This window comes from Asparagus officinalis, chromosome 6 (genome assembly GCF_001876935.1).
Source record: "Asparagus officinalis chromosome 6, Aspof.V1, whole genome shotgun sequence".
NCBI lineage: Eukaryota > Viridiplantae > Streptophyta > Magnoliopsida > Asparagales > Asparagaceae > Asparagus > Asparagus officinalis.
In genome coordinates, this window is record NC_033799.1 from 18,252,499 (window position 1) to 18,271,410 (window position 18,912).

General features: G+C 40.0%; 1 protein-coding gene across 1 annotated transcript; it reads right to left on the minus strand.

Annotated features, from left to right (window-relative positions):
• On the minus strand, positions 1,052-8,101 carry LOC109844455 (probable LRR receptor-like serine/threonine-protein kinase At1g14390). The gene is made up of 7 exons (XM_020413507.1): positions 6,634-8,101; positions 6,421-6,554; positions 4,919-5,156; positions 4,140-4,342; positions 3,998-4,047; positions 2,835-2,955; positions 1,052-1,451 (listed from the first exon to the last, which is right to left on the minus strand). The coding sequence occupies exons 1-7, from the start codon at positions 7,691-7,693 to the stop codon at positions 1,221-1,223; spliced, it is 2,037 nt and encodes a 678-aa protein (XP_020269096.1). The 5' UTR covers positions 7,694-8,101; the 3' UTR covers positions 1,052-1,220.

Consider the following 18,912-nt stretch of genomic DNA (forward strand, 5'->3'; position numbering starts at 1 on the left):
CCATTAACTAGCAAAATTCAGCCAATGCCGTACAAAATGACACAGAAGGTGACAGGAAAACCTGTCCACTTGAGTGTTGTACTTTTGCCCATGGACCTGCCACCTTTTAAAAAGAATTCTTATATATGACCTTTTGTCAGAATGTTACAGGGCATTATATATTACTCTATTTCTCTTTTTATTATAGGGCATTTTAGGGTCCGTTTGTTTCGGAAAAAAAAACATGAAAATTAAAGAATAGGAAACTTATTTTCTATAATAGGTTTTTTCTTGTGTTTGGTTGACTTCTTAAAAGTAAAAAAGTAAATGAGATAAGATGAGTTATCATTATATTATTGGATGATATGAGTGATTTTTAAAGAAAACTTGTTTTGAGGTTATTTGGTTGGCTAAAATAATAAGGAAATGAATTATAAGAAACGTATTTCTTTGTTTAGTTTTTTTTTCTTGTGTTTGGTTCATTTTTAAAACTAATAAAATAAATGAGATGAGATGAGCTGTCATTATATTATTAGATGATGTGAGTGGTTTTTAAGGAAACCAATTTCCTTGTTTTTTTAGGAAATGGATGGAAAGAAAATTTTAATGAGATGAGATAAATTGTCACAATATTATTAGATGATGTGGGTGATTTTTAATGATGAGGGGAGAGGAGAAGAAATGATATGAGATGAGTTAGATGATGTGACTCATTTTTTGTGTTTGTTTATTTTTAAAGATAAGAAAAGTGATGAGATGAGATGAGTTATCACAATATTATTAGATGATGTGAGTGATTTCTAAGGATGGAAATGAATGAAAAATAATATTTTAATGATTTCCTAATCTAATATCCTTTTCTTTGATTTTAGAAAACCAACCAAACAGGCCCTTACAATATTGCTCTTCTTTTATTTACCAAGCTGCCACATCATCCTATCAGATTTTAATTGATCAAATGCATCCAACGGCTACAGAGTTAAGTGGATAAGAGGTGCTATCCACGCAAGTGGAAAGTAGCTCATCTCTATATATATAGCTATGTAAATTTTGTCTAAAAAACAGTCCAAAATTAGTTGAAATCCTTTTCAAACTGTTTACTTGATTAGCTTCATGAGCATATGACATACAAAATATACAAAGTACTGCCATCATCTTAAAATGGCAGTAGGAACTGTAGAACCAGCTCAAAATACTCAACATCACAACAAATACAAAACCCTTGGAGATCTGTTATGTTATCAATTGATCGTGAGGCCATCACTGCTAGTCCAACCATCTTGAACTTGAACTGAATACTGCAGATTCCAAAGTACATCGTCTATCGATGGCCGCTCCTTGTGATCTTTTGCCACACAGTTAAGGGCAACGCCGACTAATGTCTGCAACGAGTCGAATGCAAATGTTCCTCGGATTGTGGGATCAGTGATCTCCCGCAGCTTTGCGGGAACATGGGATAAGCAATCTTGGAGCTGCAGATCATCGTCATTGTTATCACCACCATGTTTACTACTATTAAACTTTTGGTAGGTTTTATAAATATGGGTTGATACTTGTCTTAATTTTTCGATTTAGGGTAAATTTCACGAATATCATGAAATAGATAAAACAGTAGCCAGTGTGCCCTTCCACGGTCTTGGTTGGTGCCTCACTGATGTGGCACACATCCAACTACTGCAATTCATATCATCAACACACACAAACCATCACTAACGACTCAGATGTGTGTCATGTCCACAACAAACCAGTCAAGACTATGAATGAACATTTTTGCCTCGTTTACTCGATGAAATATTAGCAATTTTTTTGGAAAAAAAAACATTACATAAACTATTTTTATTATAAATTTACCACAAATGTTCAAATCGACAAAAAATATCATATCAAAAAACTATATGGTAGTTTATGATGATATCAGAAAGCCCATGATATTTTTCTAACAACAATGTAAGTTCATAGTAGTTTTATTTATTTTATCTGAAAATTCATGTAGTTCTGTAAAACTTAAATAAAGTAAAAATATCCACATTGACACGGTGCACCCCTCATTTACGCAGTGATGCCGGCGTTGCCAATGCCCTTTTGCGCCTTGCAAGCGCCCTGAGCTTCACACAGGGAGCATGTAAGGCATAAGCTCGTATAATATTTTTTTATTTTAACATTTCAGCCAGGTCTTTATACCCAGTAACCTATATCCCAAAAATAAGTAGCCTGATTGAGGACCCTAAGAAGTTCTCGTTTACTATTTGTGACATTAGTCTTGATTTGACTTTTGATTTGGAAAATTTTGAAATCTGCTACTATGTTGAGCATATTGGCCTTATGAATTCATGAACATGTAACATACCATCTTGACATAATTTTATGTGAAAATTCATGCACACATTCTTTTGTACTTGATTATCTATCTTGAAAAACTATGTGTGGGATGTGCAACTCGCTTCACTCTGGGGCACACATTGCATTATGCCTTGTGCATGTGTGCATAAAGGGACTTTGCACCCCATGTAGCGCCTCACCAATTGATAACAATGCATAATATGTTATGCTGAACTGAGAGTTTGTGATCTTTTTCTCCAATAAAGATAGTTTATGATATTTTTATGTGAAACCCGAATAGTTCATAGTAGTTTTCTTAATTTTACCTTTCAAATTATTCATTGTCTATCAGCTCGGCATCTCTTTATAGCATACAAAATCGAAAACACTGACAAATGTTTCTGATTTTCAACAGAATAGGTGTATTACCATTTTATATATACTGTAATAACTTCTATTTTTTACTTTTAGGAAACCAAGAATATGGATTATATGTTTATTTATATGCAAGATTAAATAGAGGAAAAAGAACACACCTCAACTTTCAGAGCTTCCAATTCACGCTGGGACCCGGGAGGTTTGCCCGTGATTATTTCTAAGAGGATCAGGCCAAGCTGATAAACATCTTCTTTCTCACCATGCTCTAAACCATGTATACTGTAAATATAACAAAAATATTATAGTTAAGATTCAATATGCACTATAGTAGTCATATGTTAACTCTGGTTCAAAAGAATTAGATATATGTTCCGTATTACTGTTTAGCTAAAAGAAAGGAGACGGTTGGTATTCGTTCCTAGTAAAACTGAGACAATATTCCTCGTAAAATTATCCTTCTATTCATTTTTCACTCAAGACAAATCAGAATCCTACATAGCAGATAGTTATGAGCAACAAAGTGGTTCTCTAATGGCTAGCCCAGTGGAGAGCATCTGGATCTATCTAAAACACAGTCTTCATTCTCCGCATGATATAGTACTTCAAATTTACCTTGGAGTTATATTATATCTTAATTCTACTGTTTATTATTTGAGAAATACTTTATCTGTTCATTTTCTAACCCACTTCATATCTTCAAGAGACAAATAAAACAATCCATACAAACGCGGGAAAGACGCCACACAATAAAGCAATGAACAGTCATCTTAGTAGACTTGTGAGTAGGTTATAGAGAGCTAGGTAAAGTATTTTGATTATTATTTCTAGTCTAAGAAGTCACAATAATTGTCATAATTTAGAACCAATCTTGTTTTGCCACAGTATGTGTTTTCTGTTTCAATTTCGGGTGGTTACTGCTATGGGAGAAAGCTATGTTCAAATTCAACAGTAATATTATTATAGAATTTTCAGTTGACCTCCCTTCCATCCCCTGCTTAAAATTACTTTTCAGTTGACCTCCCTTCCATCCCCTGCTTAAAATTACTTTTAAACAAAAACAATATTATATTGTGCTGCTACTGTTTGCTACTTATGATTGCTGTTATTGAGATATTAGTATTGGTATTGAGAAATTGATTAAATATCACTGCATGACAATACTATTGCTCTCATAGCATTATATTATTTATCATTTCTACATTATTTCTGATATTTTGTTAGCAACTTAGAACATTCACAAGTTTTCAAAAACATGAACGTTTAACAGTTAAGTGATGCTATGTTATTTCTGAGAACAAAAAATAATAGAACAAAAATATACCTTCCACAATCATTCTCTCCCAACGCACTGAAAGGGCTTGCTGAACCTATCTGGAAAAACACGACAAAGAGAAAATAGCTAAGACTGGTATCTTTTAAGGATCAAACCCTATAACCTGATATGTATGCCCCTTAACAATTACCTTATTATTCTTTGATATCATGGGAAGATTATAGTTGCATATTTTTGCTGTCAGAGTTTCATCCAAAAGAATATTTTCAATTCCAAGATCATTTCCAACAATACCAGGTACTGTTACTGTATGCAAGAACTGAATGCCCCTTGCGACCCCAATAACAGCTGATACTCGTTGTGGCCATTTCAGCATCTCTCGCTTTCGCCACTCTGCCAAGTAGACCATATTAGGATAAAATTCACAAACTTGGAGGTTTTGCATAAAACTGTCATAAATTTCTTTTTGGATTATCATGAACGTCCGAAACTGTAAAAAATACCATGAACTATTGGAAATTGTTGCTAACAACATTAACAGCTTGGATAAACGGTTCAAACTTCCCTTAATTATATCTATGGGTTTTTCTAAGGGGGGCACGTGGGCACTCATAAAGGGAAGAGTGGGAGAGAGAGGTGAGGAGAGGAGAGAATAAGTGGAAAACATTGGGACCTACTTGCTACTCCCCTCTCTCTATATCACATCCGTTAATGAGTGCCTATGGGCACGATAAAAAACCCTACATCTATAAACCCACAAAATTTATAAGGCAATATAGAAGATATATAATTTACATAAGTGTAAAATTTCTGAAGGTAACTAGTTACCCTAACTGTCATCAGGCATGGTAGTTTTCTCAAATAAAGAAGTTTATGGTATGCGAAAGACCCTCTGGAGTTCACGGATCTATTCTCGGGCTCTATGATTCCAAGGATTCGAGAGTAAAAATTTCTATTTGCAACTCTTACCTGTGAGATGACTCCTTAATGTTCCATTTGAGACGTACTCAAAAACAAGGAAGATGGTTTCATTTGCACCGTCTTGGCCACTATGAATGCAATGTCCAAGGATGCTCACCAAATTAACATGCCTGAGTTTTGAAATTATGTCTGTGTATTGAGTCAGACTCTGTGGTGATAGCCTCTGTTTTAACTTCAAGCATCTCACTACCACTCTGGATCCCTCGCGGAGCCAGCCTTTATACATCTGTCAGGACCCAAAAAATGTCAATGCTAATAGATTAAAAAAATAGATTCTAGATAACAAAAGCTCTATGATAAGGATCTCAGGGCTTCACTGGAGAAAGTAACGAGATCTTTGTGTACCGTTTAAGCCATGCTTCAATTTGATGTTTGTATATTCTTAGATATACAGTGATGAACTACAAATTTTAAGGGTTCATAAGGATAAGATTCATCAAATTGAAAGTTACATTATTAGGGCACATAAGAAAAGTTTTATGCTGCGGAGGATGGTCAGATAATCATGCTGTTAATTAACAATCATTTTGGTGAGCGACTCTGTAGGAGTATGCAAACTGAGATTTGCAAATTTGACCCGCTAGCTACAGTGTCCTATTTATTGCACCATGTTCTCCCTTTAGTTGTATTATGAGACTGGTTTTCTTTGTGCAGCAAAACTTCATGAGACCATCTCCAGCAGGTAGGCAAATTTTTACCTATTTTGTCATGCCACATCAGCTTATTCATCCAACACATCATTCAATAACACCCATTTCCCTTCCATTCCTGCAGCAGCTAGTTTTTCAGAAAGTTTTTTACTTTATTAGGGACCCACATGTCTCCATCATATACCCCACCATATTTCTCCACCATATTTATTCAATTTTTTTTTGTGTCCAAATAATACAAAGTTAGGCTCTATTTATAGAGCTCGAAAAATTATGAATTATGGTGCAAAAATAAAAAATTAATTCTGAGTAAATTATTGTCAAAATATCAATTAATAATTGAGGATGTCAGCAGCAGTGCACGCGGACGCGTGTTGCTCATCCATTGGGCCACATAATTTTTCTTTTCTTTTTTAATGCCAGCTGCTTTATGGAGGGGCCCCCGCTTGAGTCAAATTTGTGCAGAGAAAACGGACGTGAAAATTTTCCCCTCTGCGGCTTCGTTTTTCATTTCCCTATCCCAAAAACCACCGGCTGTACCAAAAAACACTCCCAAAAACCACCTGCTGCGGGTGGTCTGATTCTTACTCCCAACATCAGTACTTTGCGATAACGTTCTCCACTCTTATACAAACTAACTATCAATGGGGGGTTCATGTACTAATATTTGGATATAGATCGTTCTTATGCACAAACTACTAGTCTACTACTGGCATAATATTATTTCTAGGCAAGAGTAATTTAAACGTTTCTTGTAATGTATAATAGTTTCTTGTCTACTTTTTTCCTATAATATTAAGATAAAGTCCATTCACATTCACACCATATAGACAAAATTACCTGTCCTTGAGCACCATCAGAGATCAAATTCAACGTCTCAAATCCATTTGTTGCTTCTTCAATCTCCTCCATGGTGAAAACCCGATAAGGGGTCAGCCCAAGTGTACCTATCCTTACTGCCTGAGACATGTGCCCTACAAAGATGAAAACACATTGCATAATTACCCAAAAAAGTTACATAGAAATATATCAAAAACCTTTAATCACACTTACTTGTGTCTGCGGGTGTTCTTGGAGAGACATGAACTGATGTTTTTGCTACGGGTTTGGGTAATTTTACTAATTTCACATTCTCTTCATCCTCTGATCTTACCTTCTTAAACACCAAGAACACTAACAAAGCTAAAATTGCTGCACTTCCAATGACTCCACCAATAATACCCAATATAAGGCCTAAATTGCTCTTAGACCCCTCAACCTTCTCCCTCGAAGGAGGAAGAATTGCAGCCAATGGGTCTCTACTGCAATAAGAACTCGGGTGTTGAGACTTCGAACCCATCGATTTCATGCAATTCCAAGAATCCAAAACTACCCGTGATGAAGAATTCGATACCAGGCAAGAAGGCAATCCGCCCACCAAAAGATTTCTCGAAATATCGACGTACTCAAGCTTATCCCCACAAGATAATTTTGGAGGCAGAGCTCCACTGAACCTATTTTTAGACAAATCCAAGTACTGAACCGATCTTAGAGAGAATAAAAACGGTGGGATGTTACCCTTGAGCTGATTCTTCGACAAATCTAGCTTCTCGAGCTTACCCAATGAAGCAAGCGCAGTAGGGACACTACCACTGAAAGAGTTGTTACTCAAGTCAAGTTCAGTGAGAGATGTCAACTTTTTGAGATCAGGAACTGTTCCATTGAAGAAATTTCCGCTGAGAACAAGATTCTTCATGGCGGAAAGGCGATTGACCTTCGCGGGCAGCGGGCCACAGATCCCGAGATTGACGAGGGAGAGGGAGGTTAGGCTTGGGAGCCTGGTGAGTGTAGTGAAGAAAGAATCAACAGAGAAGGGAGGAGGTAAAGGAACTGAGCTGGTGCCAGTGATCCTGAGCTCAGTGATCCTGTTGCCCAAACAAGAAACGGAGAGAGATTGAGAAGGCGGAAGGTAGCAGAAATTGGTCGCATTGCTCAACGGGGAAAGGGCAGGGGGGCTGTTTAGCATGTGCCGGAGGCGGATTAGGGTTTTGGTTTGAGAAGGGGAGAGGTTTTGTGCAGGGGTTTGGGGGATTAGGACCAAGACGAAAGCGATGAGGAAGTGTAAAGACGTCATCTTTTTGGCGAGTACGGCGATGGGTAGTGATTATTTTCCTTGGTTTTTGAGGGTTGAGGGGATTTGGGTTCGGAGAATTTATGATTTTGAAGCGGAGAAGGGAGCTTTTTCAATTAAAGGTGGAATCTTTGTTTTTTTCTCTGGGAATTTGATGTTGAGCGACGAACGATTAGCTTGTGATCGTTTTAGGAGGGTTTGAAGAAAGTGGGCGTGTGGGATTCATGATGGGTTTCAAGATGAAGAAGAAGAGGCAATGAAAGAGAGAGCGCAGAGAGAGAATTTCAAAGAGAGGAAGAAGACGGTGTTACAGAAATAGGAAACAAAATCGTACCAATAGATGAATAACAAGAATATAATGAGAAAGGGAGAGAGAGAGAGAGAGAAAATGAAAGAGATGGGTGAAGAGAGAGAGAGAGAGAGAGAGAGAGAGATTTTTGGTGGGAAACAGAGTGTCAAAGTGAGAACAGGGGAGAGGGTCCCCTGAGCGGAGAAGAGAGAGTGAGACTGGCTTGACAGCAAAGGCACGTGCGCGTCACGTGTTCCTTGCGGCATCGCGGGGCTTTCCTTTCTTTTCTTATTTTTATTTTTTAAGTATTGAGGGGGTTTGGTTCAACTGTGAGCAAGAATAGTATTAGTAATTCCATATTTTTTATGGATTCTTATCTAGTTCATAAAAAGTTTAAAATAATTTTATGTTGTCATGAAATTTTTTATTTTATTTCTATGTTTGTTTCATAACATGAAAAAAATAGAATCCAACTTTATAGAAACCCTCCAATTCCTATTCTTTAGTTTGGTTTGGAATGAGAATAGGATTTGGTCTCATAATAATATAGGGTTTGTGAAGAAATGGAATCCGAAAAAAAAAAAGAGGGAGAATAGTACAAATACGTCAGCTTTCTGTCCTAAATCCGACAAAATCATTAGGATTTGAGTTTCTATAAAACCATCATACTTTTTCAACTTTATAGATTCGAAATCTATAAATTTTTGGAGAACCAAACTCAAGAATAGGATTCATAAAGAATCCTTTATTTACAATTTTGTTATTGTCAGGCCCAATCCTATTTATTTTCCATAAAAATGATAAAACAAACAGCCCCTAATAGTACTCCGTTGCACCGCAATGCATGCGTACGACAAAAATGTGAGGGGAGTAGAAGTATTATGTGATTTTTTTTATAAATGTGAGAACATTCTCTTTGATTTTGTGTGATGACAGCTTTATTGATTTTTTTAGGTGTCGGACCACTTACGATTGATTCTTATGATACGTAATAGCATCTTAGAAATTCTAAAAATATGGCTTACAATGATTAAAAGAGAGGCTTTTCTTACTATACGGTATGGAATAATGGATATATTATAATATATAAGTATATTTTATATTAACGTTTTTAGAATATTAGAAAATGGGCTGCTAATATTTTATATTAACGTTTTTAGACTAACAAGTCATTGACTTGTTAGTCCTTCGCTATGCGCTCATATTTTCTTTTGAATAAGTTGTTAGCCTATTTTCAAATTTCACTAGCATATTTCATATTAGCATTTCGTAATAGATCACTAGTCTAATTAATATGTTTTATACTACTATTGACGATCCTAATTCCTAAATTTTAGAACATTTATTTTTACGTCATACTTTATTCTCTCTCTCCCATAAAAGAAAAAAATAGTGCAACTTTTAACTAAACTTACAATCCCCAACAATATGCAGCAGGGGTTATTTGAAGAGATATTTGGTTGCAGCAGGAGTTTTTTGAAAAGGTGAATCAAAAAGACAAGGCCAAGGGGTGAAAAATTCACCCCGGGTATTTCTGACCTGGTGGGCCCCACCTCATTAAATGCATGGCAGGTTTATTAAAAAAAATTAAATAGAAGCCGCCCAATCAGAAACGGGCACGTGGACGCGTGCATGGAGGCTGTAGGCGCATGCCTGCCAGCTGCCGCGTGGCGAAATCTGATTGGGCGGCAATTTTTGTTTTCCTCCTTATTTTTAATTGATATTTTTTGAGATAAATACAATGAATTAATTTATAATTTTTATACCATTAATTTTTATTTTTCAAACTTTATAAATAGAGATTAACTTTGTGTCATTTGGACACAAAAAAAATTTTGAGTTTCTACACCCTATTCTTCTTCTTTCTACAATTTGAAGCTAGTTTCTTCATGGATCCTTCACAAAACTATCCTAATTTTCCCGTCCAACTCAAACGGCAGTTGGTAAAGACAAATCAAGTCCGTTGATAGCTGAGGGTTTGCTCAAAATCCTAGAAGGCGATCATCAGCTGCGAGTGAAGAGCAGGGATCACTTTACGGGACTTCATATCCAAAGTGTTCCAGACCCCATGCGGCCTGATTCACAGTTCCGGGAAGCAGCTATGTTCCTGTAGGCAATAAAAATTGCCTTTAAATCCTTATCAGAGAAGTTCAGAACAAAACTGCTAAAATCTCACCCGAAATAGCAAAAGAGGGGAAAACGCAGATATCTCCCAAACCGTAAGGAATTTGACGAAACGGAGGAAGCGAACCGAAGCCTTCGGCTCGGTTCGGATGACTCCATCTCGTCGAGATAGGCGATTTTCATATATAATTCGTCCAATTCCGACTTACGGTTTGAAAGTTACGGCCTATTCTTCAATCCATGCTCAGGAGCTCGCCTGCACTTCGAATCGGCCTGCAGTCCCAAACCCGCCTGCAGCCCCAAGTCTGCCTGCCTGCAGTCCCAAATCCGCCTGCAGACCTCAAGTCTGCCTGCGCACCTGAGCTCGCCTGCAGACCCAGTTCGCCTGCTAGCTCGCCTGCAGACCCAAGTCCGCCTGCAGTCCCAAACTCACCTGCAGACCCAGTTCGCCTGCAAGCTCGCCTGCAGACCCAAGCTGCAGACTCGCCAGCTCACTGTCAACTGCCCACTTGGAGTATGGGAACAGTTACATCAGTGGTCAAATCCCACAAATCAAGGGAGAGGGCACAATACTCCAGGCCCGTCAGATGGCCGTCCACAGTACGAATGAGCGGACAGGCGCCGAAACAGCCTGCACCCTCATAAATGCGGCTCACCTCAGTTGTCCAGGTGAAGGGACGAGAGCCGCCAACGCTCTGGTATACGAGGTTAAACTGCTCCCTTAATCCAAACGCCTTGAAAGGCTAAGGATAGAGGAGAAATTTTAGCATTAAGCCTAAGAGGAACTCCTCGACAACTTACCATGCTAAGGGCAAGAGCATGGCTAATCCAACTCAAACGGCAGTTGGTAAAGACGAATCAAGTCCGTTGATAGCTGAGGGTTTGCCCAAAATCCTAGAAGGCAATCATCAGCTGCGAGCGAAGAGGTCAGCTTCACCGAGCTTGTTGGAGGGCTCCTCACTCCATCTGAGCGGGGATCACTTTACGGGTCTTCATATCCAAAGTGTTCCAGACCCCATGCGGCCCGATTCAGGTCTGAAAACTTTGGAGGGGGTTTTGTAGGCAATAAAAATTACCTTTAATCCTTATCAGAGAAGTTCAGAACAAAACTGCTAAAACCTCGCCCGAAATAGCAGAAAAAGGGGAAAACGCAGATATCTCCCAAACCGTAAGGAATTTGGCAAAACGGAGGAAGCGAACCAAAGCCTTTGGCTTGGTTCGGATGGCTCCATCTCGTCGAGATAGGCGATTTTCATATATAATTCGTCCAATTCCGACTTACGGTTTGAAAGTGATTTTCATATATAACTCGTCCAATTCCGACTTACGGTTTGAAAGTTACGGCTTATTCTTCAATCCATGCTCAGCAGCTCGCCTGCAGCTCGAATCTGCCTGCAGTCCCAAATCCGCCTGCAGACCCAAGTCTGCCTGCCTGCAGTCCCAAATCCGCCTGCAGACCTCAAGTCTGCCTGCGCACCTGAGCTCGCCTGCAGACCCAGTTCGCCTGCAGTATCAAATTCGCCTGCAGTATCAAATCCGCCTGCAGACCCAAGTCTGCCTGCAATCCCCAGCTCTGCCTGCAGTCTCAAATCCGCCTGCAGACCCCAAGTCTGCCTGCGCACCTGAGCTCGCCTGCAGACCCAGTTCGCCTGCAAACTGTCAACTGCCCACTTGGAGTATGGGAACAGTTACATCAGTGGTCAAATCCCACAAATCAAGGGAGAGGGCACAATACTCCAGGCCCGTCAGATGGCCGTCCACAGTACGAATGAGCGGACAGGCGCCGAAACAGCCTGCACCCTCATAAATGCGGCTCACCTCAGTTGTCCAGGTGAAGGGACGAGAGCCGCCAACGCTCGGTGGTTGGTCAGATCCACGCAAGCATCTGACAGCCGTTGTCACGCATACGAGGAGGGGCTTTCCCACTCCTATGTAGCGTGATGCAGAGCACAGCTCTTCGAATGACCATTGACGGTACGAATGAACAGCAGGACGTCTCCGAACAACGTGTGGTCACATCCCATAATTCAAGGAGCAGTCAAGCTATCTCCCTCACCTCTATTAGTGGTCAAATTCCATGAATCAAGGGATAGCCCATGCCATCCCTTGCCTGTTAAAACCCATCTTCAGCAGCATGAAGATGGGGGATTGGCCGTTGCATATTCTGCTGGCTAATCTCCCAAAGGTTGAACCTGGACCTTTGCCAAAGGCTCCCTCATTTGAGAACCGAAGCTCCGGCTCCGGCATCAACTTCGATCGGATCGTCCAAGGGAAGCAGACTCGGCACGAGCACCGAGCGAGGCATCCTATCGCCACCTAAAGTCCCCACACAAAACAAAGAGGGCCTTCCCTCTGCTTCTGTTGTAAACATTTGATTTGTTAGTTTGTAATAAGCTTTCTTATAAATACAAACGAAACTCCTTTCTTCGGAAGAATCAAATTTTCACCCTACAGAAGATGGCGACCACAGTGGGAGAATCCGTTCATTCAGATGAATTGGTGGTGGCGCAGTCTGACGAAGTTGCTGCAGGGACTACTGTTGAGTCCCTTGTGATCAAATTCGAAGGGTACTTACAATCGTCCTCTTCTCGCAGCAATACATCTCGCGATGGTTGCAGAGTCGTGCGGGTGGCCCAGCCCCAAGAGGCTGAGGCAACCAAGCCTGAGGGATCTACCCAAGCCGAGGCAGGGGGTTCTTTTCCCCCCGAACCAGTTGAGGCCGAGCCGAGATTCGAGAATGCAGGTCTAGGGGCTGCTGAATGGGTCGATGAACGATCCTCGCAGACCCCTGTGCAAGAGGAATCAACCATTTGTGTCGACGCAGAATACGCCTCCGTCGTCGACATGAACGCTCCTCGTTCAAAAAGATCCAAACAGCGGCGACGAAAAGCTCTCGCTCGTCTCGAGGCGCAATCCCTCATCCCCCACGACAGCCTGAATTATTATTCAGGCTTGAGGCGAATCAACCTCTTGAGCCAGGTTCCCATTTTTGGCGAACCGCTCGAATCGGGCGAGCCTAGCAGTTTAGGCGAACCCATCTCTTTGAGCCAGGTTCCCAGCTTCGGCGAACCGCTCAAATCAGGCGAGCCTAACGGCTTAGGCAAGCCCAATCTCTTGAGCCAGGTTCCCAGTTTTGGCGAACCGCTCAAATCAGGCGAACCAAACGGTTTAGGCAAGCCCCACTTCTTGAGCCAGGTTTCCATTTATGGCGAACCGCTCAGACCAGGCGGAACTAGCAGTTCAGGTGGGCTGCATCAAACTCCCACTTGGTCAAACCTTTAGATAGTTAGGACCAAAGCCACAATCCCCCGCCAATCCTCTTCAATAGGATGGCGGGACCCCCAAATCTGTCACGTTAACAGTCACCTCTGACAAAACAGCTTACCAGTCCTCTTCAATAGGATGGTAAGTCCATAGAGTTGCTCAAATCGCAATAAACTCCCACTGTCATGTTAACGGTCACCTCTGACAAAATCAACTTACCAATCCTCTTCAAAAGGATGGTAGGTCCTCAAAGTCGCTCCGATCGCGGCAATCCCTATCATGTTAACGATTACCTCTGATAGCCGACACCATCATTCCCGCAAATGATGTTGTCCAATCAATCGTCACACTCATACGTCCCTGAACGATTTGATTCTCCCAGCACCGTCTTTCCCATAAAAGGCGTTGTTGTTTGATAGTGGCCTACTATGCGATGTGCTGCTATTTCAGGGTTCGTCTTTGCCCCAAGAGAAGACAAATCAGGGTTCGTCTTCATCTTTGCCCTAAGATAAGCTTCCCCCCTAGACTCCAACTGGTGCATGAGTCTAAACTGCCCCCTTACACTCCAACTGGTGCATGAGTCTAAACTGCTCCTACCCTCCGACTGGTATACGAGGTTAAACTGCTCCCTTAAATCCAAACGCCTCGAAAGGCTAAGGATAGAGGAGAAATTTTAGCATTGAGCCTAAGAGAGACTCCTCGACAACTTACCATGCTAAGGGCAAGAGCATGGCTAGTCCAACTCAAACGGCAGTTGGTAAAGACAAATCAAGTCCGTTGATAGCTGAGGGTTTGCTCAAAATCCTAGAAGGCGATCATCAGCTGCGAGTGAAGAGCAGGGATCACTTTACGGGACTTCATATCCAAAGTGTTCCAGACCCCATGCGGCCTGATTCAGGTCTGAAAACTTTGGAGGGGGTTTTGTAGGCAGTAAAAATTGCCTTTAAATCCTTATCAGAGAAGTTCAGAACAAAACTGCTAAAACCTCACCCGAAATAGCGAAAAAGGGGAAAACGCAGATATCTCCCAAACCGTAAGGAATTTGGCAAAACGGAGGAAGCGAATCGGCTTGGTTCGGATGGCTCCATCTCGTCGAGATAGGCGATTTTCATATATAATTCGTCCAATTCCGACTTACGGTTTGAAAGTTACGGCCTATTCTTCAATCCATGCTCAGGAGCTCGCCTGCAACTCAAATTCGCCTGCAGTCCCAAATCCGCCTGCAGACCCAAGTCTGCCTGCTCGTCTGCAACTCAAATTCGCCTGCAGTCCCAAATCCGCCTGCAGACCCAAGTCTGCCTGCGCACCTGAGCTCGCCTGCAAACCCAGTTCGCCTGCTAGCTCGCCTGTAGACCCAAGTCCGCCTGCAGTCCCAAACTCACCTGCAGACCCAGTTCGCCTGCAAGCTCGCCTGCAGACCCAAGTCTGCCTGCAGTCCTAAGCTCGCCTGCAGACCCAAGCTGCAGACTCGCCAGCTCACTGTCAACTGCCCACTTGGAGTATGGGAACAGTTACATCAGTGGTCAAATCCCACAAATCAAGGGAGAGGGCACAATACTCCAGGCCCGTCAGATGGCCGTCCACAGTACGAATGAGCGGACAGGCGCCGAAACAGCCTGCACCCTCATAAATGCGGCTCACCTCAGTTGTCCAGGCGAAGGGACGAGAGCCGCCAACGCTCGGTGGTTGGTCAGATCCACGTAAGCATCTGACAGCCGTTGTCACACATACGAGGAGGGGCTTTCCCACTCCTATGTAGCGTGATACAGAGCACAGCTCTTCGAATGACCATTGACGGTACGAATGAACAGCAGGACGTCTCCGAACAACGTGTGGTCACATCCCATAATTCAAGGAGCAGTCAAGCTATCTCCCTCACCTCTATTAGTGGTCAAATTCCATGAATCAAGGGATAGCCCATGCCATCCCTTGCCTGTTAAAACCCATCTTCAGCAGCATGAAGAAGGGGGATTGGCCGTTGCATATTCTGCTGGCTAATCTCCCAAAGGTTGAACCTGGACCTTTGCCAAAGGCTCCCTCATTTGAGAACCGAAGCTCCGGCTCCGGCATCAACTTCGATCGGATCGTCCAAGGGAAGCAGACTCGGCACGAGCACCGAGCGCATCCTATCGCCACCGAGGGACCCACGTTAAACAAAGAGGGCCTTCCCTCTGCTTCTGTTGTAAACATTTGATTTGTTAGTTTGTAATAAGCTTTCTTATAAATACAAACGAAACTCCTTTCTTCGGAAGAATCAAATTTTCACCCTACAGTTCCCTCCCATATGAATTGTCCTAACACGGAGTCGAGTGAGCCAGCGACACCCCGGTTTAGTAGCGGATCTATAGATATCCCAGAATTTTCCACTCAAATGCCTTTGGGAAATGTTGGTGGGGATACTCCTCACAGTTTTCTCCCTCCAACCCAACAATCAGCAAAGAGATCAAGTTATGAAACTTGGACCACCGAAGACAACATACTTTTACTAACTGGTTATTTTCACGTTAGTAATGATAGTGAGTTGGGGTAACTGGTTATTTTCACGTTAGTAATGATAGTGAGTTGGGGAACAACCAAAAGGGTGAAACTTTCTAGGGTAAAATTACACAGTACGTGAATGAGAACGCCAAAAGTGGAAAGAAGAGGATTGTGTCTCGGTGCCATAGTCATTTCAAAGACATTAACAGAAAGATATCCAGTTTCATTGGCTGCTACAGTACTGCATGTAGGGAGAAGCGTAGCGGTTGGTCCGATAAAAACTACATATCCAAGGCAAGAGAGTTGTACTTAGAGAAAATGGGTACGACGTTTAATTTGGTGGATGAGTGGAAGGTGGTTCGTAATCAACCCAAATATATGATAGGAGAAAATGCATCCGGTAGTAGTGGCTCTAAAAGAAAGAGTAGTGGTGAGGATGTTGAATCATCAACTTCTACCCTTGTACGTCCAGAGGGTAGGGACGTGGCAAAGAAGAAAGCTAGAGGTTCCTCTAGTAAAACATCTGTGTCAAGGAAATCAAATGGGGCAATTGAGGAGGACTTATCTAAGCTAGTCAGTGCTCATGAAAATTTTGAAGAGAAAAGATCAAGTACTGCTTCAGCTATGAATAACCTGGCTCATTCCAAGATATATGCAGATGTGGTTATTCTTGAAAAACAAACCAGATCGTGACGATGAAGATGAAGAAGCTTATAATATGTTGAGGAAGAACCTGTTTGGAAAATAAGACCTTCTCAAGAAGTTATGATTGTGTGTTTTCTTTCTGATGTTTTTGTGTGCCGTTTGTTTAATTTTGGAGTTGTGTGGGTGCCTATGTTTGTTGAATGTATTAATAAAAGTGTTGTTTATGTTTGAATAAAATTGTTGTTTATGTTTCAATAAAGCCGATTGATAATGACTTCTCACTGCATAATAGTACAAAAGATACAATTACTACTCACTGCAAAAACAAACAAATGTTGAATTGACCTTTCCGTATGCTTAATAAAATCGTGTGTTATTTTATGTTAATTTTAAAATATTATTGAAAATTAAATTAATAATATATATTTAAATATTATATATTATTTATTGAATTATTAATAAATTATAATTATAAATATATGAGTTATAATAATAATAATAATAATAAAATAGTAATATATATGAAATAGGAAAAAGAATGAATAAATATGGTGGGGTATATGTTGAAGTGATGTGGTTATGGTGGGTCCCAAATAAAGTAAAAAACTTTCTGAAAAATCTCCTGCTGTAGAGTTGATAGGGAAATGAAGATTATTGAATTAAATAAAGTGATGTGGCAGGAGAGAAGGGGGTGAAATTTCACCTCCTGCTGGAGATGGTCTAAATAGATTCCAATGATTTGACAATTATCTCAAATTTTATGGGTGGGCTATGACTCTTACATTTAGCTCCTATAAAGATTATAAGTTAATCATTACTATATCTTTTAAGATCATAATGATTTTGAGGCTAAATATCATAAAACTCTCCTTAACTTTAAATGATTATTAGAAACCCCTCTTTTAACTTTGAAAATATCAAAAGACCCCTCTTAAGTTTAGGGTTTATTAGAAAAGCCTATTTAATTTCGATAACTTTTCTAATAAAATCTCAAAGTTAATTTTGATACTTAAAGAGAGTTTTTTGATATTTTCAAAGTAAAGAGAAGTTTTGTGATAGCTAACCTAAGTTTTTAATGCTCATGAACCAATAAGCTTGATCTTCTCATATTTCCCTCGAATTTATAAGCAGTATCTTGAGCATACGCTAGAAAGTGACGGGACTAAAAAAAATCATGTACGCGGGCATCAACCTATCATGCAAATAGTCAATTATTCAAATGGCCCTAAACTAAAGCAATTAATTATTATGCATGTGCATTAACGTCACTCTCGCCGACGACTTGGTACTTATCTCACAGATCGAGTACTCGTAATATGTCCTCGTCAAAGTCACCATCAAATCAATGCTCTAGCTAGTAAGGACGATCAAAACACTAATCATGTTGTTTTAGGGAAAATGATAGGGGCACACCCTCAACCACACCTCCAACCACACCCCCTCTCTCATTTGCTATAGTACACTGGGCCCCACATGTGATTTTAAAATTTTAAAATCACATGTGGGGCCCGGTACACTGTAGCAAATGAGAGAGGGGGTGTGGTTGGAGGTGTGGTTGGGGGTGTGCCCCTAGTGCCACCCTTGTTTTAGCTAGATCGTCGACATAAATCATTTGGCTTAGTTTAATGAACACTTTATAAATGTGCAATTAACTTTCTTCAAGTGAGTTTTTTACGTCGGTGGATTTTTGAAGTATATCATACCCCATTTAAAAGCACGAGTTCGAATTTTTTTTTCTATGATCAATATTATCCTTCAATATTTTAAATATTTTATTTATATCCTAATCTATCATAATCATAATTATATTTTATCCTAATCCTACATAAACTATCTATAACTTAACAATTTAAAAATAATATATATAAAATATCTTTTTATGATATTAGTGTGCAAAGATAAAGAAATTATATGTAGCTAATGTACTATAATACATAAAGTATTATAAAAAATATCTAAAAAGTTTTAAAATTGCACAAAATACCCTTAAAGGTTTAAAATTATAAAAACTATCCCGACATCTAAAAACTTAAAACAATAAATATGAAATCAAGAAATTAATAGTGAAGAATTTAAAATTTGCGTATAACATCTCATTATCCCAAAAACTAAAGAAACACCATCAAAAGTTTAAACTACAAATAAGCATCTGAAATTCTAAAATTTCAAAACTTACAAACAACACAGATGAATTCAAGGGATTACCATAATGCACCTGAAAATTTTTGACATTTCAAACATTAAAATAACAAACATAAAATTAAGAAATTAACAGCCGCCTCTGAAGAAATTAAAATTTTTAATTAACACCCTCAATATCCCCAAAATTATAGAAACTCCCTCAAAAGTTCAAACTATAAAAAATAACCCTAAAAATATAAAAATATTAAAGTTTTCAAATAACAAAAAATGAATTCAAGAG

Coding starts and splice junctions, on each gene's coding strand:
- LOC109844455 (XM_020413507.1), bottom strand. CDS start 7,693: ATGACGTCTTTACACTTCCTCATCGCTTTCGTCTTGGTCCTAATCCCC. Junction 2,956..3,997: donor GGAGAGAATGATTGTGGAAG/GTATATTTTTGT, acceptor TTATATTTACAG/TATACATGGTTTAGAGCATG. Junction 1,452..2,834: donor TGGAAGCTCTGAAAGTTGAG/GTGTGTTCTTTT, acceptor GATGATCTGCAG/CTCCAAGATTGCTTATCCCA.